Source organism: Lagopus muta, unplaced genomic scaffold (assembly GCF_023343835.1).
Source record: "Lagopus muta isolate bLagMut1 unplaced genomic scaffold, bLagMut1 primary scaffold_206, whole genome shotgun sequence".
In the NCBI taxonomy this organism is placed as follows: Eukaryota; Metazoa; Chordata; class Aves; order Galliformes; family Phasianidae; genus Lagopus; species Lagopus muta.
In genome coordinates this window covers 8,731-34,749 of record NW_026040246.1, presented here as the reverse complement: position 1 = coordinate 34,749, position 26,019 = coordinate 8,731, and the positions used below count along the sequence as shown (strand labels likewise).

The 26,019-nt window shown below is 57.1% G+C and overlaps 1 protein-coding gene across 7 annotated transcripts; it reads left to right on the top strand.

The window, feature by feature from the left end:
* The first annotated feature begins 1,375 nt into the window (after positions 1 to 1,375).
* On the top strand, positions 1,376 to 25,588 carry AHNAK (AHNAK nucleoprotein). 7 transcript variants are annotated; one of them, XM_048933039.1, is made up of 3 exons: positions 1,376 to 1,539; positions 5,448 to 10,862; positions 13,950 to 25,588. In XM_048933039.1, exons 1-3 carry the CDS (start codon positions 1,480 to 1,482, stop codon positions 23,913 to 23,915), a joined length of 15,441 nt encoding a protein of 5,146 aa, XP_048788996.1. In that variant the 5' UTR covers positions 1,376 to 1,479; the 3' UTR covers positions 23,916 to 25,588. The 7 variants fall into 7 exon arrangements, with proteins under 7 accessions (XP_048788996.1, XP_048788995.1, XP_048788994.1 ...); XM_048933038.1 differs by having other exon boundaries at positions 5,448 to 11,024; positions 13,689 to 25,588; XM_048933037.1 differs by having other exon boundaries at positions 5,448 to 11,690; positions 13,689 to 25,588.
* Positions 25,589 to 26,019: the final 431 nt, after the last annotated feature.

Genomic DNA, 26,019 nt, shown 5'->3' with positions numbered 1-26,019 from the left:
CACCTCCCACCCTCTCTCCCCCCCACTCCCCCTTCCCCTTTTCCCCTCCCTCTCCCCACATCCTCCTTCTCCCCCCCCCACCTCCTCCCATCTCCCCACCCTCAGACCCACTTCCCACCCCCACCCCACTCCCCTCTCCCCACACACTCACCCCCTTCCTTCTCCATTTCTTGCCTTCCTCCCCCCCTTCGTCTCCCTCCCCCTCTCCCCCATCTCCACTACCCGACCATCTCCCCACACCTTCCCTCTCCCCCTTCCCCTCCCTCTCTCCAGACCCCCCTCCCCCACCATCTCCCTCTTTCCCCCTCAGACTCCTCCCCCCTCTCCCCACATCTCCTTACCCTCTGTCTCCCCACATCCCCCCAACCATCTCCCCTTCCTCCCCCCTGACCTCCCACCTTCTCCCCCCCACCTCCTCCCTTTTCCCTCCTCTCCCCACATCCTCTTTCTCCCCCCCCACCTCCTCCCATCTCCCCACCCTCAGACCCACTTCCCACCCCCACCCCATGCCCCTCTCCCCACACACCCCCTTCCTTCTCCATTTCTTGCCTTCCTCCCCCCTTCGTCTCCCTCCCCCTCTCCCCCCCAACCTCTGCTACCCGACCATCTCCCCACACCTTCCCTCTCCCCCTTCCCCTCCCTCTCTCCAGACCCCCCTCCCCACCATCTCCCTCTTTCCCCCTCAGATTCCTGCCCCCCTCTCCCCACACCTCCTTACCCTCTGTCTCCCCACATCCCCCTACCATCTCCCCCCAACCATCTCCCCTTCCTCCCCCCTGACCTCCCACCTTCTCCCCCCCACCTCCTCCCTTTTCCCTCCCTCTCCCCACATCCTCTTTCTCCCCCCCACCTCCTCCCATCTCCCCACCCTCAGACCCACCTCCCACCCCCACCCCATGCCCCTCTCCCCACACACCCCCTTCCTTCTCCATTTCTTGCCTTCCTCCCCCCTTCGTCTCCCTCCCCCTCTCCCCCCAACCTCTGCTACCCGACCATCTCCCCACACCTTCCCTCTCCCCCTTCCCCTCCCTCTCTCCAGACCCCCCTCCCCACCATCTCCCTCTTTCCCACTCAGACTCCTCCCCCCATCCTCCCCCCCTCTCCCCACACCCCCTTCCCCTCCCTCTCCCACATCCCCCCTACCCTCTCCCCCCAACCATCTCCCCTTCCTCCCCCCTGACCTCCCACCTTCTCCCCCCCCACCTCCTCCCTTTTCCCTCTCTCTCCCCACATCCTCCTTCTCCCCCCCCACCTCCTCCCATCCCCCCACCCTCAGACCCATTTCCCACCCCCACCCCACTCCCCTCTCCCCACACGCTCACCCCCCTTCCTTCTCCCCTCTCCCCCCAGGGGACCAAATTGTCAGTGCCACGGTTTACTTCGACCACCTGCAGTCTGGGGAGGTCGCGCAGCTCCTGGATTCTATGGGGCATCACACGGTGGGGCTGCGGCTGCAGCGCAGGGGGGACAAATCCCCCCATGGGGGAAACGCTGTGGGGGCACGGAACGCCGGGGGGAAGCAGCCCTGAGGTGGTGCTGGTGAGCTGGGGGGGGGTCCTTGGGGGGAGGGGGGGGGGATAAGAGGGTGGAGAAGGGGGTCCTGGTGAGCTGGGGGGGGAGGGGGGTAAAAGGGGGGGAGGAAGGGGGTCCTGGTGAGCTGGGGGGGTCCCTGGGGGGAAGGGAGGGGGAGAAGGGGTGAGGAAGGGGGTCCTGGTGACCCTGGGGGGAGGGGAGCAAAAGAGAGTGGGGAAGGGGGTCCTGGTGAGCTGGGGGGGGTCCTTGGGGGGGGGGGGGGGGGCAGGGAGGGGAGAAGAGGGGGGGAAAAGGTCTTGGTGAGCTGGGGGGGTCCTTGGGGGGGAAGGGAGGGGGAAGAAGGGGTGGAGAAGGGGGTCCTGGTGAGCTGGGGGGGAGGGGGGCAAAAGGGGGTGAGGAAGGGGGTCCTGGTGAGCTGGGGGGGGTCCTTGGGGGGGGGGGTGGAGAAGGGGATGGGGAAGGGGGTTTTGGTGAGCTGGGGGGGTCCTTGGGGGGAAGGGAGGGGGAGAAGGGGGGGGAGAAGGGGGTCCTGGTGAGCTGGGGGGGAGGGGGGTTAAAAGGGGGTGAGGAAGGGGTCTTGGTGAGCTGGGGGTCCTTTAGGGGGAGGGTGAGGTTGGAAGGGGATGGGGAAGGGGGGTCCTTGTGGGGACTGGGGGGGGTCTTTGGGGGGAAGGTAGGGGGAAAAGGGGGTGAGAAGGGGGTCCTGGTGAGCTGGAGGGGAGGGGGGTAAAAGAGGGTGAGGAAGGGGGTCTTGGTGAGCTGGGGGGGTCCCTGGGGGGAAGGGAGGGGGGAGAAGGGGTGAAGAAGGGGGTCCTGGTGACCCTGGGGGGAGGGGAGCAAAAGAGAGTGGGGAAGGGGGTCCTGGTGAGCTGGGGGGGGGTCCTTGGGGGGGGGGGGGGGAAGGGGATGGGGAAGGAGGTCCTGGTGAGTTGGGGGGTTCTTTGGGGGGGGGGGGGGCAGGGGGGGGAGAAGAGGGGGGGGAAAAGGTCTTGGTGAGCTGGGGGGGGTCCTTGGGGGGGAAGGGAGGGGGAGAAGGGGTGGAGAAGGGGGTCTTGGTGACCTTAGGGGGAGGGGGGGAAAAAGGGGGGTGGGGAAGGGGGTCCTGGTGAGCTGGGGGTCCTTTAGGAGGAGGGTGAGGTTGGAAGGGGATGGGGAAGGGGGTCCTTGTGGGACTGGGGGGGGTCTTTGGGGGGAAGGGAGGGGGAAAAGGGGAGGAGAAGGGGGTCCTGGTGAGCTGGGGGGGAGGGGGGTAAAAGAGGGTGAGGTAGGGGGGGGTCTTGGTGAGCTGGGGGGGTCCCTGGGGGGAAGGGAGGGGGGAGAAGGGGTGAAGAAGGGGGTCCTGGTGACCCTGGGGGGAGGGAGGTAAAAGGGGGGTGAGAAGGGGGTCCTGGTGAGCTGGGGGGTTCTTTGGGGGGGGGGGGGGGGTGGAGAAGGGGATGGGGGAAGGGGGTCCTGGTGAGCTGGGGGGGTCCTTGGGGGGAAGGGAGGGGGAGAAGGGGTGGAGAAGGGGGTCCTGGTGAGCTGGGGGGGAGGGGGGTAAAAGGGGGTGAGGAAGGGGGTCCTGGTGAGCTGGGGGTCCTTTAGGGGGAGGGTGAGGTTGGAAGGGGATGGGGAAGGGGGTCCTTGTGGGACTGGGGGGGGGTCTTTGGGGGGAAGGGAGGGGGAAAAGGGATGGAGAAGGGGGGTCCTGGTGACCCTGGGGGGGAGGGGAGCAAAAGAGAGTGGGGAAGGGGGTCCTGGTGAGCTGGCGGGGGGGTCCTTGGGGGGGGGGGGGGGGCGGGCAGGGGGGGGAGAAGAGGGGGGGAAAAGGTCTTGGTGAGCTGGGGGGGTCCTTGGGAGGGAAGGGAGGGGGAGAAGGGGTGGAGAAGGGGGTCTTGGTGACCTTGGGGGGAGGGGGGCAAAAGGGGGTGGGGAAGGGGGTCCTGGTGAGCTGGGGGGGTCCTTGGGGGGGGGGTGGAGAAGGGGATGGGGAAGGGGGTTTTGGTGAGCTGGGGGGGTCCTTGGGGGGAGGATGGAAGGGGATCCTGGGGGGTGCAGGGTCAGAAGGGGGGTGGGGAAGGGGATCCTGGTGAGGGGGGGGGTCCTTGGGGTAGGGGGGGCAAAAGGAAGTGGGGAAGGGGGTCCTTGTGAGCCAGGGGGGGTCCTTGTGGGACTGGGGGGGGGGGGGGGTCTTGGGGGTCTGTGGGGCGCAATGTGGGGCTGGAAGCTGATTGGCTGTGCCGTTATCAGAGCGGTGACGATGAGGAGTATCTGCATATCTACAGTGGGGGGGAGATCCTGGGGGTCCATGGGGTGAATGGGGGATTTGGGGGGGTCCTGGGGGTCCATGGGGTGCATGGGGGATTGGGGGGGTCCTGGGGGTCCATAGGGTGAATGGGGGTCCTTGGGGGTCTGTGGGGCGCAGTGTGGGGCTGGAAGCTGATTGGCTGTGCCGTTATCAGAGCCATGATGATGAGGAGTATCAGTGCATCTGTGGTGGGGGGTGATCCTGGGGGTCCATAGGGTGAATGGGGGATTTTGGGGGGTTTCATGGGGGTCCGTAGATTAAAGGGGGGCAGGGGGTCCTTGGGGGTCCATGGGGCACGGTGTGGGGCTGGAAGCTGATTGGCTGTGCCGTTATCAGAGCGGTGATGATGAGGAGTACTGGTGCATCTGTGGTGGGGTTGATCCTGGGGGTCCATGGGTTAAAGGGGGGGTGGGGGGTCCTGGGGTCCATAGGTTGAATGGGGGTCCTTGGGGGTCCGTGGGGCGCAGTGTGGGGCTGGAAGCTGATTGGCTGTGCCGTTATCAGAGCGGTGACGATGAGGAGTGTCTGCATATCTACAGTGGGGGGAGATCCTGGGGGTCCATGGGGTGCATGGGGGATTTGGGGGGGTCCTGGGGGTCCATGGGGTGCATGGGGGATTTGGGGGGGTCCTGGGGGTCCATGGGGTGCATGGGGAATTTGGGGGGGTCCTGGGGGTCCATGGGGTGAATGGGGGATTTTGGGGGGGTCCTGGGGGTCCATGGGGTGCATGGGGAATTTGGGGGGGTCCTGGGGGTCCATGGGGTGAATGGAGGATTTGGGGGGGTCCTGGGGGTCCATAGGGTGAATGGGGGTCCTGGGGGTCCATGGGGTGAATGGGGGTCCTGGGGGCCCATGGGGTGCATGGGGAATTTGGGGGGGGCCTGGGGGTCCATGGGGTTCATGGGGGTCCTTGGGGGTCTATGGGGCGCAATGTGGGGCTGGAAGCTGATTGGCTGTGCCGTTATCAGAGCGGTGACGATGAGGAGTATCTGCATATCTACAGTGGGGGGAGATCCTGGGGGTCCATGGGGTGAATGGGGGATTTGGGGGGGTCCTGGGGGTCCATGGGGTGCATGGGGGATTTGGGGGGGTCCTGGGGGTCCATGGGGTGAATGGGGGATTTGGGGGGGTCCTGGGGGTCCATGGGGTGAATGGGGGGGGTCCTGGGAAGTGATTGGGAGTTGGGGTGGGGGTCTTGGGGGTCCGTGGGGCGCAGTGTGGGGCTGGAAGCTGATTGGCTGTGCTGTTATCAGAGCGGTGACGATGAGGAGTACCAGCATATCTGTGGTGGGGGGTGATCCTGGGGGTCCTTGGTTTGAATGGAGGATTTGGGGGGGCCCTGGGGGTCCATAGGTTGAATGGGGGTCCTTGGGGGTCCGTGGGGTGAATGGGGGATTGGGGGGCTCCTGGGGGTTCATAGGTTGAATGGGGGTCCTTGGGGGTCCGTGGGGCGCAGTGTGGGGCTGGAAGCTGATTGGCTGTGCTGTTATCAGAGCGGTGACGATGAGGAGTATCTGCTTATCTACAGTGGGGGGAGATCCTGGGGGTCCATGGGGTGAATGGGGCTCCTTGGGGGTCTATGGGGCGCAATGTGGGGCTGGAAGCTGATTGGCTGTGCCGTTATCAGAGCGGTGACGATGAGGAGTACCGGCGCATCTACGCCACGAAGATCAAACCGAGGCTGAAGGCCGAGGATGCAGCCGAGGGGGAGACGCAGAGCCGCACCATCACCGTCGCTCGCCGCGTCACCGCCTACACTGTGGACGTCACCGGTCCCGACGGCGCCGTCGTCGACGTGCCAGGAACCGATTTCAAGATCCGCCTCCCCGCCACCGAAACGACCGTCGGGGTTCAGAGCCCCGGAACGGAGAGCGGCGTCGGTGGGACGTGGGAGGAAGGCGTCCGATTTGGGGCGGAAAGTGGGAAAATCGGGGGGGTGAAAGGAGCGAGCGAAGGCGGACTTGTGGGGCAGATGGGGAGCGTGGTGGTGAAGGGACCCGAATGGGGCGGGATGGGGGAAGGAAGCGGGGTTGGGGTGGTGAAGATCCCCGCTATGAAAGTGCCCAAATTTGGGGTTTCGGTGGCGGGGTCTGAAGGGGGCGATGCGCAAACGACCCCCGTGGGATCCCCCCAAAAGGGGCCTGGAGTGGAAGGGGAGTGGAAGGGGCCGCAGTTCAAGAAGACGGAGACGCCGCACATCTCGCTGTCGGACGTCGATCTGAACCTGAAGGGCTCCCATCGCGGCTCCGCGGCGCCCAGAGCAGAAGGAGACCCCAAAGGGCTCCGGGGGGACCCCCGTGGTTGCGCCCCCCCAGTGGGGGATGTGGGGCTGGAGGTGAAAGGGCCGGCGATGGATGCGGGTGTGGAGGTGAAAGGGCCGCAGTGGGACGTCGGGGGACACGGAGTGGGAGTGGGGGTCCAGGGGGGCAAAGGTGACATCAAAGGGCCCAGATTTGACATCAAAGGGCCCCAAGTGGACATCGAAGCGCCCAAAGTTGGCATTGAAGGCCCCAAAGTTGACATTGAAGGCCCCAAAGTTGGCATTGAAGGCCCCAAAGTGGACGTTGAAGCTCCAGATGTGGACATCCGTGGTCCAGACGGGAAGCTGAAGATGCCCAAGCTGAAAATGCCCAAATTTGGGGTTCCTGGCCTAAAAGGAGATGTTGACGTGTCACTTCCAAAGGGTGAAGTTGACATTCATGCCCCCAAAGTGGACATTGCAGGTCCAGAAGGGCACCTGAAAGGCCCTGCGGTGACGATGCCCGAAATGCACGTCAAGGCGCCCCACATCTCCATGCCTGACATCGACCTGAACCTGAAGGGCCCCAAAGTGAAGGGAGATGTGGACATTTCTGCCCCAAAGCTGGAAGGGGAGCTCAGAGCACCCGGAATTGACATCAAAGCTCCCAAAGTTGAAGTTGAAGTGCCCAAAGTTGACATCGAAGGCCCCAAGGTTGGCATTGAAGCTCCAGATGTGGACATCCATGGTTCTGGTGGGAAGCTGAAGATGCCCAAGCTGAAAATGCCCAAATTTGGGGTTCCTGGCTTAAAAGGAGACGTTGATGTGTCACTTCCAAAGGGTGAAGTTGACATTCATGCCCCCAAAGTGGACATCAGTGCCCCCAAAGTGGACATTGCAGGTCCAGAAGGGCACTTGAAGGGCCCTGCGGTGACGATGCCCGAAATGCACGTCAAGGCGCCCCACATCTCCATGCCCGACATCGACCTCAACCTGAAGGGCCCCAAAGTGAAGGGGGATGTGGACATTTCTGCCCCAGAGCTGGAAGGGGATCTCAGAGCACCCGGAATTGACATCAAAGCTCCCAGAGTTGACGTTGAAGTGCCCAAAGTTGACATTGAAGGCCCCAAGGTTGGCATTGAAGCTCCAGATGTGGACATCCATGGTTCTGGTGGGAAGCTGAAGATGCCCAAGCTGAAAATGCCCAAATTTGGGGTTCCTGGCTTAAAAGGAGACGTTGATGTGTCACTTCCAAAGGGTGAAGTTGACATTCATGCCCCCAAAGTGGACATCAGTGCCCCCAAAGTGGACATTGCAGGTCCAGAAGGGCACTTGAAGGGCCCTGCGGTGACGATGCCCGAAATGCACGTCAAGGCGCCCCACATCTCCATGCCCGACATCGACCTCAACCTGAAGGGCCCCAAAGTGAAGGGGGATGTGGACATTTCTGCCCCAGAGCTGGAAGGGGATCTCAGAGCACCCGGAATTGACATCAAAGCTCCCAGAGTTGACGTTGAAGTGCCCAAAGTTGACATTGAAGGCCCCAAGGTTGGCATTGAAGCTCCAGATGTGGACATCCATGGTCCTGGTGGGAAGCTGAAGATGCCCAAGCTGAAAATGCCCAAATTTGGGGTTCCTGGACTGAAAGGAGACGTTGATGTGTCCCTCCCTAAAGCTGAAGTTGACATTTCTGCCCCCAAAGTTGACATTCATGCCCCCAAAGTGGACATTGCAGGTCCAGAAGGGCACCTGAAAGGCCCTGCGGTGACGATGCCCGAAATGCACGTCAAGGCGCCCCACATCTCCATGCCCGACATCGACCTCAACCTGAAGGGCCCCAAAGTGAAGGGAGATGTGGACATTTCTGCTCCAAAGCTGGAAGGGGAGCTCAGAGCACCCGGAATTGACATCAAAGCTCCCAAAGTTGACATTGAGGTCCCCAAAGTTGATATCAAAGGGCCCAACGTTGATGTTGAAGCTCCAGATGTGGACATCCACGGTTCAGGCGGGAAGCTGAAGATGCCCAAGCTGAAAATGCCCAAATTTGGGGTGCCTGGACTGAAAGGAGACGTTGACGTGTCACTTCCAAAGGGTGAAGTTGACATTTCTGCCCCCAAAGTTGACATTCATGCCCCCAAAGTGGACATCAGTGCCCCCAAAGTGGACATTGCGGGTCCAGAAGGGCACCTGAAAGGCCCTGCGGTGACGATGCCCGAAATGCACGTCAAGGCGCCCCACATCTCCATGCCCGACATCGACCTGAACCTAAAGGGCCCCAAAGTGAAGGGGGATGTGGACATTTCTGCCCCAAAGCTGGAAGGGGAGCTCAGAGCACCTGGAATTGACATCAAAGCTCCCAAAGTTGACGTTGATCTTCCCAAAGTTGATATCAAAGGACCGAAAGTTGACATTGAAGGCCCCAAGGTTGGCATTGAAGCTCCAGATGTGGACATCCATGGTTCTGGTGGGAAGCTGAAGATGCCCAAGCTGAAAATGCCCAAATTTGGGGTTCCTGGCCTCAAAGCAGAGCTCCCTGATGTCGACGTGTCGCTCCCGAAGGGTGAAGTTGACATTTCTGCCCCCAAAGTTGACATTGAAGTGCCCAAAGTTGACTTGAAAGGCCCCAAAGTTGACATTGAAGGCCCCAAAGTGGACGTTGAAGCTCCAGATGTGGACATCCATGGTTCTGGCGGGAAGCTGAAGATGCCCAAGCTGAAAATGCCCAAATTTGGGGTTCCTGGCCTAAAAGCAGAGCTCCCTGATGTCGACGTGTCGCTCCCAAAGGGTGAAGTTGACATTTCTGCCCCCAAATTCGATCTCGATCTGCCCGACATCGACATTGAAGCCCCGGAGGTGAAATCAAAGGGCATCAAATTCCGAATGCCTGAGCTGAACGTGCAGAGCCCCAAACTCTCCATTCCCGATGTCGACATCAGCCTGAAGGGCCCCAAACTGAAAGGAGACGTCTCTGCCCCAAAGGTCTCTGGGGAACTTAGGGGTCCCAAAGTGGACGTCGAGGGTCCCGCGCTGGGGGTCGACGTTCCCGAGGTGGATTTGGAGTGTCCAGAAGGGAAAATAAAAGGCCCCAAATTTAAGATGCCCAAACTGAACATCAAGACACCCAAAGTGTCCAAACCGGAGGTGGATCTGAATGTGAAGGGACCTAAAATAAAGGGAGAAGTGGACGTTTCCGCCCCCAAAATCGAGGGGGAGCTGAAGGTGAAGGGTCCCGGTGTGGAGGTGCCCAATGTCGACCTGGAGTGTCCAGAGGCCAAGCTGAAAGGACCCAAAATGAAACTGCCCCATTTCAGCCTTTCGGGACCGAAGTTTGAGGGTGCAGATATCGAAGTGAGCAGCCCCAGAGGAGAGGTGGAGGTGAAAGGACCGGAGGTGGAGGTGGAAGGACCGGAGGTGGATGTAGGGGGAGCAGAAGGGAAATGGAAGGGCCCCAAATTTAAGATGCCAAAACTGAACATCAAAACGTCAAAGATCTCCATGCCCGACGTCGACCTGAACCTGAAGGGCCCCAAAGTGAAGGGGGACGTGGATGTGAGTCTGCCAAAGATGGAGGGAGAGCTGAAGGGTCCTGAGATTGACATCAAAGGTCCCAAAGTGGACGTGGAGCTTCCTGACGTGGACATTGAGGGACCAGAGGGCAAAGTGAAGGGTCCCAAATTCAAGATGCCCGAAATGCACTTCAAGACACCAAAGATCTCCATGCCTGACATCGACCTGAACCTGAAGGGCCCCAAAGTGAAAGGAGACGTGGATGTGACCGTGCCAAAAATGGAGGGCGAGCTGAAGGGCCCTGAAATTGATATTAAGGGACCCAAAGTGGACGTTGACGTTCCCGACGTGGACGTTCACGGCCCAGAGGGCAAATTGAAGCTGCCCAAATTCAAGATGCCCAAATTCTCCATGCCGGGCTTCAGGGCAGAGGGCCCCGAGGTGGACGTGGAGCTGCCAAAAGGGGAGGTGGAGCTGGAGATGTCCGGCCCCAAAGTGGATGTTGGAGGACCAGAAATGGACGTGGCGCTGCCAGAGGGGAAAGTGAAGGGCCCCAAATTCAAGATGCCAGACATCAAAATGACCAAAATCTCCATGCCCGATGTGGACCTGAACCTGAAGGGTCCCAAAGTGAAGGGAGAGATGGATGTGACCGTGCCCAAGTTGGAAGGGGAGCTGAAGGGCCCTGAAATTGACATCCAAGGCCCCAAAGTGGACGTTGACGTTCCCGACGTGGACGTTCACGGCCCAGAGGGCAAATTCAAGCTGCCCAAGTTCAAGATGCCCAAATTCTCCATGCCGGGCTTCAGGGCAGAGGGCCCCGAGGTGGACGTGGAGCTGCCAAAAGGGGAGGCGGACATTTCTGTGCCCAAAGTGGACATTGGGGGTCCTGAGGTGGAGGTGGAGCTGCCAGAGGGCAAAGTGAAGGGCCCCAAGTTCAAGATGCCTGAAATGCACTTAAAGGGCCCCAAAATCTCCATGCCTGATGTCGACTTGAACCTGAAGGGCCCCAAAGTGAAGGGGGACGTGGATGTGACCGTGCCAAAGATTGAGGGTAACCTGAAGGGCCCTGAAATTGATATCAAGGGTCCCAAAGTGGATGTGGAGCTTCCTGATGTGGAGCTGGAGTGCCCCGAAGGCAAAGTGAAGGGCCCCAAATTCAAGATGCCTGAAATGCACCTCAAGGGCCCCAAATTCTCCATGCCTGATGTGGATCTGAGCCTGAAGGGCCCCAAAGTGAAGGGAGACGTGGATGTGACCGTGCCAAAGATTGAGGGCGACCTGAAGGGCCCTGAGGTGGACATCAAAGGCCCCAAAGTGGACATCGATGTTCCTGATGTTGATTTAGAGTGTCCAGAAGCAAAGCTGAAGGGCCCCAAATTCAAGATGCCCGAAATGCACTTCAAGACACCAAAAATCTCCATGCCTGACATCGACCTGAACCTGAAGGGCCCCAAAGTGAAGGGGGGCATGGATGTGACCGTGCCAAAGATGGAGGGCGACCTGAAGGGCCCTGAGATTGATATTAAGGGTCCCAAAGTGGACATAGAAGTTCCTGATGTGGATGTTGAGCTGCCAGAGGGGAAAGTGAAGGGCCCCAAGTTCAAGATGCCCGAAATGCACTTCAAGGCTCCAAAGATCTCCATGCCTGACTTTGATCTGAACCTGAAGGGCCCCAAAGTGAAAGGAGACGTGGATGTGACCCTGCCAAACATTGAGGGTGACCTGAAGGGTCCTGAGATGGACATCAAAGGTCCCAAAGTGGACGTGGACCTTCCTGATGTGGAGCTGGAAGGTCCAGAGGGCAAAGTGAAGGGCCCCAAGTTCAAGATGCCCGAAATGCACTTCAAAGCCCCCAAGATCTCCATGCCTGACTTCGATCTGAACCTGAAGGGCCCCAAACTGAAGGGGGACGTGGATGTGACCGTGCCCAAAGTAGAAGGGGACCTGAAGGGCCCTGAGATTGATATTAAGGGACCCAAAGTGGACATGGAGCTTCCTGACGTGGACATTGAGGGACCTGAAGGGAAAGTGAAGGGCCCCAAATTCAAGATGCCTGAAATGCACTTCAAGACACCAAAGATCTCCATGCCTGACATCGACCTGAACCTGAAGGGCCCCAAAGTGAAGGGGGACGTGGATGTGAGTCTTCCAAAGATGGAGGGCGACCTGAAGGGCCCTGAAATTGATATTAAAGGTCCCAAGGTGGACGTGGACCTTCCTGATGTGGAGCTGGAGTGCCCCGAAGGCAAAGTGAAGGGCCCCAAGTTCAAGATGCCTGAAATGCACTTAAAGGGCCCCAAATTCTCCATGCCTGATGTTGATTTCAGCCTGAAGGGCCCCAAAGTGAAAGGAGACGTGGATGTGACCGTGCCAAAGATTGAGGGCGACCTGAAGGGCCCTGAAATTGACATCAAAGGCCCCAAAGTGGACGTTGACCTTCCTGATGTTGATTTAGAGTGTCCAGAAGCAAAGCTGAAGGGCCCCAAGTTCAAGATGCCTGAAATGCACTTCAAGGGTCCCAAATTCTCCATGCCAGACGTGGATCTGCACCTGAAGGCCCCCAATTTGAAGGGGGACGTGGATGTGACTCTTCCAAAGATGGAGGGCGACCTGAAGGGCCCTGAGGTGGACATCAAAGGCCCCAAATTGGACGTGGATCTCCCCAACGTTGATTTAGAGTGTCCAGAAGCAAAGCTGAAGGGTCCCAAATTCAAGATGCCCGAAATGCACTTCAAAACACCAAAGATCTCCATGCCTGACATCGACCTGAACCTGAAGGGCCCCAAAGTGAAGGGGGACGTGGATGTGACCATGCCAAAGATGGAGGGCGACCTGAAGGGCCCTGAGATGGACATCAAGGGCCCTAAATTGGACGTGGACCTGCCTGATGTGGAGCTGCATGGCCCTGAAGGGAAAGTGAAGGGCCCCAAATTCAAGATGCCTGAAATGCACCTCAAGGGCCCCAAATTCTCCATGCCTGATGTGGATCTGAGTCTGAAGGGCCCCAAAGTGAAGGGAGACGTGGATGTGACCGTGCCAAAGATTGAGGGCGACCTGAAGGGCCCTGAGGTGGACATCAAAGGCCCCAAAGTGGACATCGATGTTCCTGATGTGGAGCTGGAGTGTCCAGAAGGGAAAGTGAAGGGCCCCAAATTCAAGATGCCCGAAATGCACTTCAAAGCCCCCAAAATCTCCATGCCTGACTTCGATCTGAGCCTGAAGGGCCCCAAAGTGAAAGGAGACGTGGATGTGACCGTGCCCAAGTTGGAAGGGGATTTAAAAGGCCCTGGTGTTGACATCAAAGGCCCAAAAGTAGACATTGAGGTTCCTGATGTTGAGTTGGAAGTTCCAGAGGGGAAAGTGAAGGGCCCCAAGTTCAAGATGCCCGAAATGCACTTCAAGACACCAAAGATCTCCATGCCTGACATCGACCTGAACCTGAAGGGCCCCAAATTGAAAGGAGACGTGGATGTGACCGTGCCAAAGATGGAAGGAGACCTGAAGGGCCCCGAGGTGGACATTAAAGGTCCCAAAGTGGACGTGGACCTTCCTGATGTTGATTTGCAGTGTCCCGAAGGGAAAGTGAAGGGCCCCAAGTTCAAGATGCCCGAAATGCACTTCAAAGCCCCCAAAATCTCCATGCCTGACTTCGATCTGAGCCTGAAGGGCCCCAAAGTGAAGGGAGACGTGGATGTGACCGTGCCCAAACTGGAAGGGGACCTGAAGGGCCCTGAGATTGATATCAAAGGCCCCAAATTGGACGTGGACCTTCCTGATGTGGACATTGAGGGACCTGAAGGGAAACTCAAAGGCCCCAAGTTCAAGATGCCTGAAATGCACATCAAAGCACCAAAATTTTCCATGCCTGATGTGGATCTGCATCTGAAGGGCCCCAAAGTGAAGGGGGACGTGGATGTGACCGTGCCCAAAGTAGAAGGGGAGCTGAAGGGCCCTGAAATTGATATTAAAGGGCCCAAAGTGGACGTGGACCTTCCTGATGTGGAGCTGGAAGGACCTGAAGGGAAGCTGAAGGGCCCCAAGTTCAAGATGCCCGAAATGCACTTCAAGACACCGAAGATCTCCATGCCTGACATCGACCTGAACCTGAAGGGCCCCAAGGTGAAGGGGGGCATGGATGTGTCTACGCCAAAGATGGAGGGCGACCTGAAGGGTCCTAAAGTGGACATAGAAGTTCCTGATGTGGATGTTGAGCTGCCAGAGGGGAAAGTGAAGGGCCCCAAGTTCAAGATGCCCGAAATGCACTTCAAGGCTCCAAAGATCTCCATGCCTGATGTTGATTTCAACCTGAAGGGCCCCAAAGTGAAAGGAGACGTGGATGTGACCCTGCCAAACATTGAGGGCGACCTGAAGGGCCCTGAGATTGATATCAAGGGTCCAAAAGTGGACGTGGACCTTCCTGATGTGGAGCTGGAAGGTCCAGAGGGCAAAGTGAAGGGCCCCAAGTTCAAGATGCCCGAAATGCACTTCAAAGCCCCCAAAATCTCCATGCCTGACTTTGACCTGAGCCTGAAGGGCCCCAAAGTGAAAGGAGACGTGGATGTGACCGTGCCCAAAGTAGAAGGGGACCTGAAGGGCCCTGAGATTGATATCAAAGGTCCCAAAGTGGACGTGGACCTTCCTGACGTGGACATTGAGGGTCCTGAAGGGAAAGTGAAGGGCCCCAAATTCAAGATGCCTGAAATGCACTTCAAGACACCAAAGATCTCCATGCCTGACATCGACCAGAACCTGAAGGGCCCCAAAGTGAAGGGGGACGTGGATGTGAGTCTGCCAAAGATGGAGGGTGACCTGAAGGGCCCTGAAATTGACATCAAAGGCCCCAAAGTCGATGTGGACCTTCCTGATGTGGACATCGAGGGACCTGAAGGGAAAGTGAAGGGCCCCAAGTTCAAGATGCCCGAAATGCACCTCAAGGGCCCCAAATTCTCCATGCCTGATGTTGATTTCAACCTGAAGGGCCCCAAAGTGAAAGGAGAGATGGATGTGACCGTGCCAAAGATTGAGGGCGATCTCAAGGGCCCTGAAATTGACATCCAAGGCCCCAAAGTGGACGTTGACGTTCCCGACGTGGACGTTCACGGCCCAGAGGGCAAATTCAAGCTGCCCAAGTTCAAGATGCCCAAATTCTCCATGCCGGGCTTCAGGGCAGAGGGCCCCGAGGTGGACGTGGAGCTGCCAAAAGGGGAGGTGGACATTTCTGTCCCCAAAGTGGACATTGGGGGTCCTGAGGTGGAGGTGGAGCTGCCAGAGGGCAAAGTGAAGGGCCCCAAGTTCAAGATGCCCGAAATGCACTTAAAGGGCCCCAAAATCTCCATGCCTGATGTCGACTTGAACCTGAAGGGCCCCAAACTGAAGGGGGACGTGGATGTGTCCATGCCCCACTTGGAAGGGGAGCTGAAGGGCCCTGAGATTGATATCAAAGGCCCCAAATTGGACGTGGACCTTCCTGATGTGGAGCTGGAAGGTCCCGAGGGGAAACTGAAAGGCCCCAAATTCAAGATGCCTGAAATGCACCTCAAGGGTCCCAAATTCTCCATGCCTGATGTGGATCTGAGCCTGAAGGGCCCCAAAATGAAAGGGGACTTGGATGTGACCGTGCCAAAGATTGAGGGCGACCTGAAGGGCCCTGAAATTGACATCAAAGGCCCCAAAGTGGACGTGGACCTTCCTGAGGTCGATGTTCCCAGTCCCGAAGGTAAAGTGAAGCTGCCCAAGTTCAAGATGCCCAAATTTGGGGTCTCAGGCTTCAAGGCTGAGGGCCCCGGGTTGGACGTTGGTCTCCCTGAAGCTGACATCGCTGTGTCTGCCCCGAAGGTCGATGTCACTCTTCCTGATGTGGACATCGAGGGACCGGAGGGAAAACTGAAGGGCCCCAAATTGAAGAAACCCGAATTCGGTGTCCCCAAAATCTCCATGCCCGACATCGACCTCAACTTGAAGGGCCCCAAAGTGAAGGGAGACGTCGATCTGTCTGCCCCCAAAATCGAGGCGGAACTGAAAGGCCCTAAAGTGGACCTGAAAGGGCCGGAGTTGGAGGCCGAGGTGCCCAAGATCGATCTGGAAGCCAAGGGCAAAAAATCCAGGTTCAAATTGCCCAAATTTGGCTTTTCTGGGCCTAAAGTTCAAAGCCCCGACGTGGATGTGAAGCTGAAGAAACCCGAAGTGGAGATGTCTGGTCCCAAAGTGGAGGTGCAGGGGCCGGAGGTGGACGTCCAAGCGAAAGCAAAAGGCTCCAAGTTCAAAATGCCCTTCCTGAGCATTTCCTCCCCCAAAGTTTCGATGCCGGATGTGGAGCTGAACCTCAAAGGGCACAAAGTGAAGGGAGAGTTCGACATGAGCGGCCCCAAAGTGGAGGGGGACGTGAAAGGGCCGGAGGTGGACATCAGAGGACCCAAAGTCAGCGTTGAGGTGCCCGACGTGGACATTTCGGGACCAGAAGGGAAAGTGAAAATGCCCAAATTCAAAATGCCCAAATTTGGGGTGAAGGGCGAAGGGCCGGAGGTGGAGGTCGGCGTTCCCAAAGGAGAATTGGACATTGAATGTCCTCAGGTGGAAATCGAAGGACCCGAGGGGAAGGGGAAGGGGCTGCACTTCAAGATGCCTGAGATGCACCTCAAGGGGCCCAAATTCTCCATGCCTGACGTCGACTTCAACCTGAAGGGCCCCAAAGTGAAGGGAGATGTGGATGTGTCCATGCCAAAGATGGAGGGCGACCTGAAGGGCCCAGAGGTGGACATCAAAGGTCCGAAGCTGGACGTGGAGCTTCCTGACGTGGACATCGAGGGACCGGAGGGGAAACTGAAAGGCCCCAAGTTCAAGATGCCCGAAATGCACCTCAAGGCACCAAAGATCTCCATGCCTGACATCGACCTGAACCTGAAGGGCCCCAAAGTGAAGGGGGACGTGGATGTGACCGTGCCAAAGATGGAGGGCGACCTGAAGGGCCCTGAAATTGATATCAAAGGACCGAAATTGGACGTGGATCTTCCTGACGTAGAACTGGAAGGTCCTGAAGGCAAAGTGAAGGGCCCCAAGTTCAAGATGCCCGAAATGCACCTCAAGGGCCCCAAATTCTCCATGCCAGACGTTGACTTCAACCTGAAGGGCCCCAAAGTGAAGGGGGACATGGATGTGACCGTGCCAAAGATTGAGGGTGACCTGAAGGGCCCAGAGGTGGACATCAAAGGTCCGAAGCTGGACGTGGACCTTCCTGATGTGGAGCTGCATGGTCCCGAGGGGAAACTGAAAGGCCCCAAGTTCAAGATGCCTGAAATGCACCTCAAGGGCCCCAAATTCTCCATGCCTGATGTTGATTTCAACTTGAAGGGTCCCAAAGTGAAGGGAGAGATGGATGTGACTGTGCCCAAGTTGGAAGGGGAGCTGAAGGGCCCAGAGGTGGACATCCAAGGCCCCAAAGTGGACGTTGACGTTCCCGACGTGGACGTTCACGGCCCAGAGGGCAAATTCAAGCTGCCCAAGTTCAAGATGCCCAAATTCTCCATGCCGGGCTTCAGGGCAGAGGGCCCCGAGGTGGACGTGGAGCTGCCAAAAGGGGAGGTGGACATTTCTGTCCCCAAAGTGGACATTGGGGGTCCTGAGGTGGAGGTGGAGCTGCCAGAGGGCAAAGTGAAGGGCCCCAAGTTCAAGATGCCCGAAATGCACCTCAAGGCACCAAAGATCTCCATGCCTGACATCGACCTGAACCTGAAGGGCCCCAAAGTGAAGGGGGACGTGGATGTGACTGTGCCAAAGATGGAGGGCGACCTGAAGGGCCCTGAGATTGATATCAAGGGTCCAAAATTGGACATGGATCTTCCTGATGTGGACATTGAGGGTCCAGAAGGGAAACTGAAGGGCCCCAAATTCAAGATGCCTGAAATGCACCTCAAGGGCCCCAAATTCTCCATGCCTGATGTCGACTTCAACCTGAAGGGCCCCAAAGTGAAGGGGGACGTGGATGTGACCGTGCCAAAGATGGAGGGCGACCTGAAGGGCCCAGAGGTGGACATCAAAGGTCCGAAGCTGGACGTGGACCTTCCTGATGTGGACATCGAGGGACCAGAGGGGAAACTCAAAGGCCCTAAGTTCAAGATGCCCGAAATGCACCTCAAGGCACCAAAGATCTCCATGCCTGACATTGACCTGAACCTGAAGGGGCCGAAACTCAAGGGGGACGTGGATGTGACCGTGCCCAAGTTGGAAGGGGACCTGAAGGGCCCAGAGGTGGACATCAAGGGTCCCAAAGTCGATGTGGACCTTCCTGATGTGGAGCTGGAAGGACCTGAAGGGAAACTGAAAGGCCCCAAGTTCAAGATGCCTGAAATGCACCTCAAGGGCCCCAAATTCTCCATGCCTGATGTTGACTTCAACCTGAAGGGCCCCAAAGTGAAGGGAGAGATGGATGTGTCCATGCCAAAGATTGAGGGCGATCTCAAGGGCCCTGAAATTGACATCCAAGGCCCCAAAGTGGACGTTGACGTTCCCGACGTGGACGTTCACGGCCCAGAGGGCAAATTCAAGCTGCCCAAGTTCAAGATGCCCAAATTCTCCATGCCGGGCTTCAGGGCAGAGGGCCCCGAGGTGGACGTGGAGCTGCCAAAAGGGGAGGCGGACATTTCTGTGCCCAAAGTGGACATTGGGGGTCCTGAGGTGGAGGTGGAGCTGCCAGAGGGGAAAGTGAAGGGCCCCAAGTTCAAGATGCCTGAAATGCACTTCAAAGCCCCCAAGATCTCCATGCCTGACTTTGATCTGAGCCTGAAGGGCCCCAAAGTGAAAGGAGACGTGGATGTGACCGTGCCCAAAGTAGAAGGGGAGCTGAAGGGCCCTGAGATTGATATTAAGGGCCCCAAAGTGGATGTAGAAGTTCCTGATGTGGACATTGAGGGTCCAGAAGGGAAAGTGAAGGGCCCCAAATTCAAGATGCCCGAAATGCACTTCAAGACCCCAAAGATCTCCATGCCTGACATCGACCTGAACCTGAAGGGCCCCAAACTGAAGGGGGACGTGGATGTGTCCATGCCCAAAGTAGAATGTGACCTAAAAGGTGGTGACCTGGAGTTGAAGGGACCCAAGGTGGACGTGGACGTTCCTGATGTGGAGCTGGAAGGACCCGAAGGAAAATGGAAAGGCCCCAAAGTGAAGATGCCAGAGATGCACTTTAAGGCTCCGAAAATTTCGATGCCCGACTTCGACCTGAACCTGAAAGGCCCCAAAGTGAAAGGAGACGTGGATGTGACCGTGGAAGGTGGAGTGAAAGGAGGGAGCGTGGATGTGAAAGGTCCAGAGATGGACGTGGAGGCGCCAGGGGTGAGCGTGGAGGGCCCCGAAGGGAAAGTGAAGGGCCCCAAGTTCAAGATGCCCGAAATGCACTTCAAGGCCCCCAAAATCTCCATGCCTGACTTTGATCTGAGCCTGAAGGGCCCCAAAGTAAAAGGAGACGTGGATGTGACCGTGCCCAAAGTAGAAGGGGACCTGAAGGGCCCTGAAATTGATATCAAAGGCCCCAAATTGGACGTGGAGCTTCCTGACGTGGAACTGGAAGGTCCTGAAGGGAAAGTGAAGGGCCCCAAGTTCAAGATGCCCGAAATGCACTTCAAAACCCCAAAGATCTCCATGCCTGACATCGACCTGAACCTGAAGGGCCACAAAGTGAAGGGAGACGTGGATGTGTCTGTGCCAAAGATTGAGGGTGACCTGAAGGGCCCTGAGATTGATATCAAAGGTCCCAAAGTGGACGTTGACCTTCCTGATGTTGATATTGGGGGTCCAGAGGGGAAAGTGAAGGGCCCCAAGTTCAAGATGCCTGAAATGCACCTCAAGGGCCCCAAAATCTCCATGCCTGACTTTGATCTGAGCCTGAAGGGCCCCAAAGTGAAGGGGGACGTGGATGTGACCGTGCCCAAAGTAGAAGGGGACCTGAAGGGCCCCAAAGTGGACATAGAAGCCCCTGATGTGGATGTTGAGCTGCCAGAGGGGAAAGTAAAGGGCCCCAAGTTCAAAATGCCCGAAATGCACTTCAAGGCACCAAAGATCTCCATGCCTGATGTTGATTTCAACCTGAAGGGCCCCAAAGTGAAGGGGGACGTGGATGTGACTGTGCCAAAGATGGAGGGCGACCTGAAGGGCCCTGAAATTGATATCAAAGGTCCCAAAGTGGATGTTGACCTTCCTGACGTTGACATTGAGGGTCCTGAAGGGAAACTCAAAGGTCCCAAGTTCAAGATGCCTGAAATGCACCTCAAGGCACCAAAGATCTCCATGCCTGACTTTGATCTGAGCCTGAAGGGCCCCAAAGTGAAGGGGGACGTGGATGTGACCATGCCAAAGATGGAAGGTGACCTAAAGGGCCCTGACATTGACATCCAAGGCCCCAAAGTGGACGTTGACGTTCCCGACGTGGACGTTCACGGCCCAGAGGGCAAATTCAAGCTGCCCAAGTTCAAGATGCCCAAATTCTCCATGCCGGGCTTCAGGGCAGAGGGCCCCGAGGTGGACGTGGAGCTGCCAAAAGGGGAGGCGGACATTTCTGTGCCCAAAGTGGACATTGGGGGTCCTGAGGTGGAGGTGGAGCTGCCAGAGGGCAAAGTGAAGGGCCCCAAGTTCAAGATGCCTGAAATGCACCTCAAGGCACCAAAGATCTCCATGCCCGACATCGACCTGAACCTGAAGGGCCCCAAAGTGAAGGGGGACGTGGATGTGACCGTGCCAAAGATGGAGGGCGAGCTGAAGGGCCCTGAAATTGATATCAAGGGTCCCAAAGTCGATGTGGAGCTTCCTGATGTGGAGCTGGAAGGACCAGAGGGGAAAGTGAAGGGCCCCAAGTTCAAGATGCCTGAAATGCACCTCAAAGCACCGAAGATCTCCATGCCTGACTTCGATCTGAGCCTGAAGGGCCCCAAAGTGAAAGGAGACGTGGATGTGACTCTTCCCAAGATTGAGGGTGACCTGAAGGGCCCTGAGGTGGACATCAAAGGCCCCAAAGTGGACATCGATGTTCCTGATGTGGAGCTGCATGGTCCTGAGGGGAAACTGAAAGGCCCCAAGTTCAAGATGCCTGAAATGCACCTCAAGGGCCCCAAATTCTCCATGCCTGATGTTGATTTCAACTTGAAGGGCCCCAAAGTGAAGGGAGACGTGGATGTGACCGTGCCCAAGTTGGAAGGGGAGCTGAAGGGCCCTGAAATTGACATCCAAGGCCCCAAAGTGGACGTTGACGTTCCCGACGTGGACGTTCACGGCCCAGAGGGCAAATTCAAGCTGCCCAAGTTCAAGATGCCCAAATTCTCCATGCCGGGCTTCAAAGGGGACGGGGTGGACGTGGATGTGAATCTCCCAAAGGGCGGCGTGGACATCGCTGGTCCCAGTGTGGAGGTGGAGGCTCCTGAGCTCAGCGTGGATGGGAAGCTGAAAGGTCCCAAGTTCTCCATGCCCGAAATGCACATCAAAGCCCCCAAAATCTCCATGCCCGACATCGACCTGAACCTGAAGGGCCCCAAAGTGAAGGGGGACGTGGATGTGACCGTGCCCAAGTTAGAAGGGGACCTGAAGGGCCCCGAGATCGATATCAAAGGCCCCAAAGTCGACGTGGAGCTTCCTGATGTGGAACTGGAATGTCCTGAAGGCAAAGTGAAGGGCCCCAAGTTCAAGATGCCCGAAATGCACCTCAAGGGCCCCAAAATCTCCATGCCTGATGTGGATCTGAGCCTGAAGGGCCCCAAAGTGAAAGGAGACATGGATGTGACCGTGCCAAAGATTGAGGGCGACCTGAAGGGCCCCAAAGTGGATGTGGACCTTCCTGATGTGGAGCTGGAAGGACCCGAAGGGAAAGTGAAGGGCCCCAAATTCAAGATGCCTGAAATGCACTTAAAGGGTCCCAAATTCTCCATGCCTGACGTTGACTTCAACCTGAAGGGCCCCAAAGTGAAGGGGGACATGGATGTGAGCCTTCCCAAACTGGAAGGGGATTTGCAATGTCCGGACGTTGACCTCAAAGGTCCCAAATTGGACCTTCAGGCGCCCGACGTGAAGGTCCCTGAAATGCACCTCAAGATGCCCCACGTCTCCGTCCCTGACATCGACCTCAACCTGAAGGGCCCAAAGGTGGAGGGGGAGCTGAAGGGTCCCAGTGTGGATCTGAAGGGTCCCAGTGTGGATCTGAAGGGTCCCAAAGTCGATATCGAGTGTCCCGGGGTCGACATCGATGGTCCAGAGGGAAAAGTGAAACTACCGAAAATGAAGCTGCCGAAATTTGGGCTGAAAGGAGATGCCCCTGAGGTGGATGTGGAGCTGCCCAAAGGAGAGGTCGAGCTTTCGGGCCCTAAAGTGGACATCGCTGTCCCCGATGTGAGCATCGAAGGTCCGGAAGGAAAACTGAAAGGTCCTAAAGTGAAAGTGCCCGAAATGCACGTGAGCGTGCCCAAAATCTCCATGCCCGACATCGATCTGAATCTGAAAGGGCACAGAGCCAAGGGAGGATTCGACCTCACGGCCCCAAAGATCGAAGGGAGCCTGAAGGGACCCGATGTCACCGTCAAAGGACCCGAATTTGGGGTGAAAAGCCCCGAAATGGACGTCGAGTGTCCGGAGCTGAGCGTCGAAGGGCCGGAGGCGAATGTCAAGGCTCCCAAATTCAAGAAACCGAAATTTGGGTTCGGGATGAAGAGTCCGAAGGGCGACACGAAGGTCCCAGAGGTGGAATTCCCAGAGGTGGAGCTGAGCGCGGAGTTACCCGACCTGAGCGTGGCGGCCAAAGGCAAGAAGAGCAAATTCAAGATGCCCAAACTCCACATGAGCGGCCCCAAAGTGAAAGGGAAGAAGGGAGCCTTCGATGTGAGCGTGGCGGGGGCGGAGGTGGACGTGGGTGTGAAATCCCCCGAGGTGGATGTGAGCGCGGCCGGCCCCGACGTGGCCGTAAAGTCCCCCAAAGGGAAGAAGGCCATGTTTGGGAAGATCTCCTTCCCCGATGTGGAGTTCGACCTGAAGTCGCACCGCTCCCGGGGGGACGCGGCAGCGGTGCTCCCGAAAATGGAAGGGGAACTGAAGGAGTTGGAGGTGAAGGGTCCGAGCGTCGATGTGGAGGTGGGGGCGGCGGATTGGAGCGCGAAGAAAGCCAAAGTGGCGATTCCTGGGGTGAAGGTGGAGGGGGAGCCGGAGTTTGAGCTGAAAGGACCAAAAGGCAAAGTGGAAATGTGCGTTCCTGAAGGGAGGCTGAACGTGGGGCTGAAAGGACCCGAATTCGACGGGAACCTGAAAGGACCAAAGGTGAAAAGCGATGCGGAGCTCGGAGGGTTGGGAGGGCAGCTGCCCCATCTGATGGCGCCGCGCATGGAGGGCCCTGAACTGAGCATCGGCGGCTCCGTCCCGTCCCTGGGCTGCCAGGGGGCTCAGCTCCACCTCTCCGGCCCTTCGGTGGCCGTTTCGGCCCCGGATCTCAACATGAAGGCAGATCTCGGCGGCTCCGCCAAATCCCCGGTGCTGTCGGTGGACGCGGCCGGCGTCGGCGTGGAGGGGTTGGGCGGAACCATCAAACTGCCGTCCCTCCAGCTGCCCCAGTTCGGCCTCTCCGTTAACGGGGCCGACGTCGAAGGAATCGGCGGCGCCGCGTCCGACGTCCCGGCGACCAAAGCGAGCGTCCGAGGGCCGGCGGCGTCGGGAGGGGGAGGCCCCAAAGATGGCGGCGGCGGCGGGGATCTGTGCGCCGGCAGGGTGTCCTTCCCCAAACTGAGGGTGCCGAAATTCCACTTCTCCGAGCCGGAGGTGAAGGGCAGAGAGGTGGCGGTGGACGTGGAGTTCCCAGGGACGGAGGCGGGCGTCCCAGCGGAGCCCGAGGCGGACGATGCCAAAGGGAAGAAATCCAAACTGAAGATGCCCAAATTCGCTTTCTCCAAAGGGAAGGCGAAAAGTGGGGCGGCTCCCGGTTCCCCCGAGCTGCCCGGCTCCCCTGGGGGCTCCCGGGGTGACCTGAAGAGCTCCAAAGGCAGCCTGGGCTCAGCCGAGGGCGAGCTGGACGAGGCTTCGTCCTCCAAAGGGAAATTCTCCATCTTTAAGAGCAGGAAGACGAGGCTCCGCTCGTCGTCTTTCAGCGCCGAGCCGCCGGAGCCGGAAGGAGCGCAGGGAAAAGCCAAGTTCGGGACGTTCGGCGGCGTGGGCTCGCGGAGTAAAGGCTGCTACGAGGTGACGGGGGGCGAGGAGCAGCCCTCAGCCCCACATCAGCCCCCTTCCGCCCCACATCAGCCCCCCTCGGGTGCCGCCCGCGGGGCGCTGCGGTTGCCTTCCTTGGAGCTGACGGTGGCCAAGCGACGCGAGCAGGAGGGCGGCTGCACATAGGGCCGGGCTCACAGCGCCCTGCCTCCCTTTTGTTTTTTGGGCCTTTCTTTTTTCCCCTTTCCCCCCCCCCTTTTTTTTTTCCCCTTTCCCCCCTTCCTCCTTTTTCTCTTTTTTTTTTTTTGTACCATTTTTGGTGGGTTTTTTGTTCCCCTTCCCTCCCGCCGCTGCTCGTTTCCTCGTCCTCGGCTCCTTCGGGTCACATTTCCCCCTATTTTTTATTTACCGAATTTCATATTTCCCAGTGTTCACAAAATTTTGGTCCATATTTACCCATTTTCCCCAAATTTCCGTTCAAATCCCCTCATTTTCCCCCAAATTTCAGTTCAAATTTCCTCTTTTCCCCCAAATTTCAGTTCAAATCCCCTCTTTTTCTCCAAATTTCCATTCAAATCCCCTCTTTTTCCCCAAATTTCCATTCAAATCCCCTCTTTTTCCCCAAATTTCCATTCAAATCCCCTCTTTTTCCCCAAATTTCAGTTCAAATCCCCTCTTTTTCCCCAAATTTCCATTCAAATCCCCTCTTTTTCTCCAAATTTCCATTCAAATCCCCTCTTTTTCCCCAAATTTCCGTTCAAATCCCCTCATTTTCCCCAAATTTCGGTTCCTATTTCCCCATTTCCCCAAATTTCGGTTCCTTTCTCTCCTTTTTCCCCACATTTCGGTTGATCTTTCTGCTTTTCTCCCCACATTTCGCTTCACATTTCCCCCTTTTCCCCACAATTTCAGCTCCTATTCCCCCATTTTCCCAACATTTGGGTCCCTGTTTCCCCTCCCCTCAAAATTTCACTTCCTATCTCTCCTTTTTCCTCCCATTTCGGTCCATTTCTTTCCTTTTTCCCAACACTTTGGTCCGTATTTCCCCTTCTTCCCAATATTTTGAATCGCATTTCCCCCATTTTCCCCCAAATTTCAGTATTTCCTCATTTTCCCAACATTTTCCTCCATGTTTTACCTTCTTCCAAAAAAATTTTGGGTCTCATCTCTCCATTTTCCCAAAATCTCAGTCCATCTTTCCTCCTTTTCCCAACTTTTTGGTCCCTATTTCCCAATTTCCCAACATTTGGGTCCCTATGTTCCCAATTTCCCATCATTTTGGTTCACATTTTCCCCATTTCCCATCATTTTGCTCCATATTTCCCCCAAATTCCAGCTCATATTTCCCCGTTTTCCCATCATTTTGGTCCCTATTTCCCCCTTTCCCCCAAATTCCAGCTCGCAATTCCCCATTTCCCATCATTTTGCTCCATATTTCCTTTCTTATTTCCTATTTTGGGGGCAGATTCTCATTTTCAGCTCTTTTTGGGCTTCGCTGGCAGGAATTAAACAAAAAAAAACCCTAAAAAAAGCCCCCAAACCCCAATAAGCCCCAAAAAGCAGCGGGGAGGGGGGGGAGCACAGCGGGGTGGCAGCGCAGTTTGGGCTGATTTCCTTCAGATTTGGGATTCGGGTGGAATTCCCTTTTATTTCCCCCCCCCCCTTCGTGTCGGAGGCTGAGTTACAAAAGAGATGGGAGAAAATGATATAAAATATATATTTTATAGAGATTAAAAAACAAAAAACCAAAAAAAACCCCAAAAAACGCCGATGCCCTTTCAGCACTTTACTGGGAAATTAATGGAGAATGTAAGAAATAATCGTGTAAAATGCAAATAAAGAAGTTTATTAACCATTCATTACTGCCGTGCGCTTCATTGCCCCGATGCTCCCTGGGGTGGGGGCTGCACAAATCCGGGGTCCAGAGCCCCAATTTGGGGTCTAAACGGCCTTTTTTGGGGCCAAACGCTGGAATTCGGGGCCCAAATCCCAATTTTTGGCCCAAATCCCTGATTTTGAGTCTGAAATCCCTGATTTTGGGTCCCAAATCCCTCATTTTGTGTTTCAAACCCCTGATTTTGGGTCTGAAATCCCTGATTTTGGGTCTCAAATCCCAGATTTTGGGTCTCAAATCCCAGATTTTGGGTCTCAAACCCCTGATTTTGGGTCTCAAATCCCTGATTTTGGGTCTCAAATCCCTCATTTTGGGTCCCAAATGCCCAATTTTAAGAGCTCAAATCCGCATTTTTGCATCCAAGCCCGCGATGCTGGGTCCCAAATCCTTGATTTT

Coding starts and splice junctions, on each gene's coding strand:
- AHNAK (XM_048933034.1), top strand. CDS start 1,480: ATGGGGGAAACGCTGTGGGGGCACGGAACGCCGGGGGGAAGCAGCCCT. Junction 1,540..5,447: donor GCAGCCCTGAGGTGGTGCTG/GTGAGCTGGGGG, acceptor TGCCGTTATCAG/AGCGGTGACGATGAGGAGTA.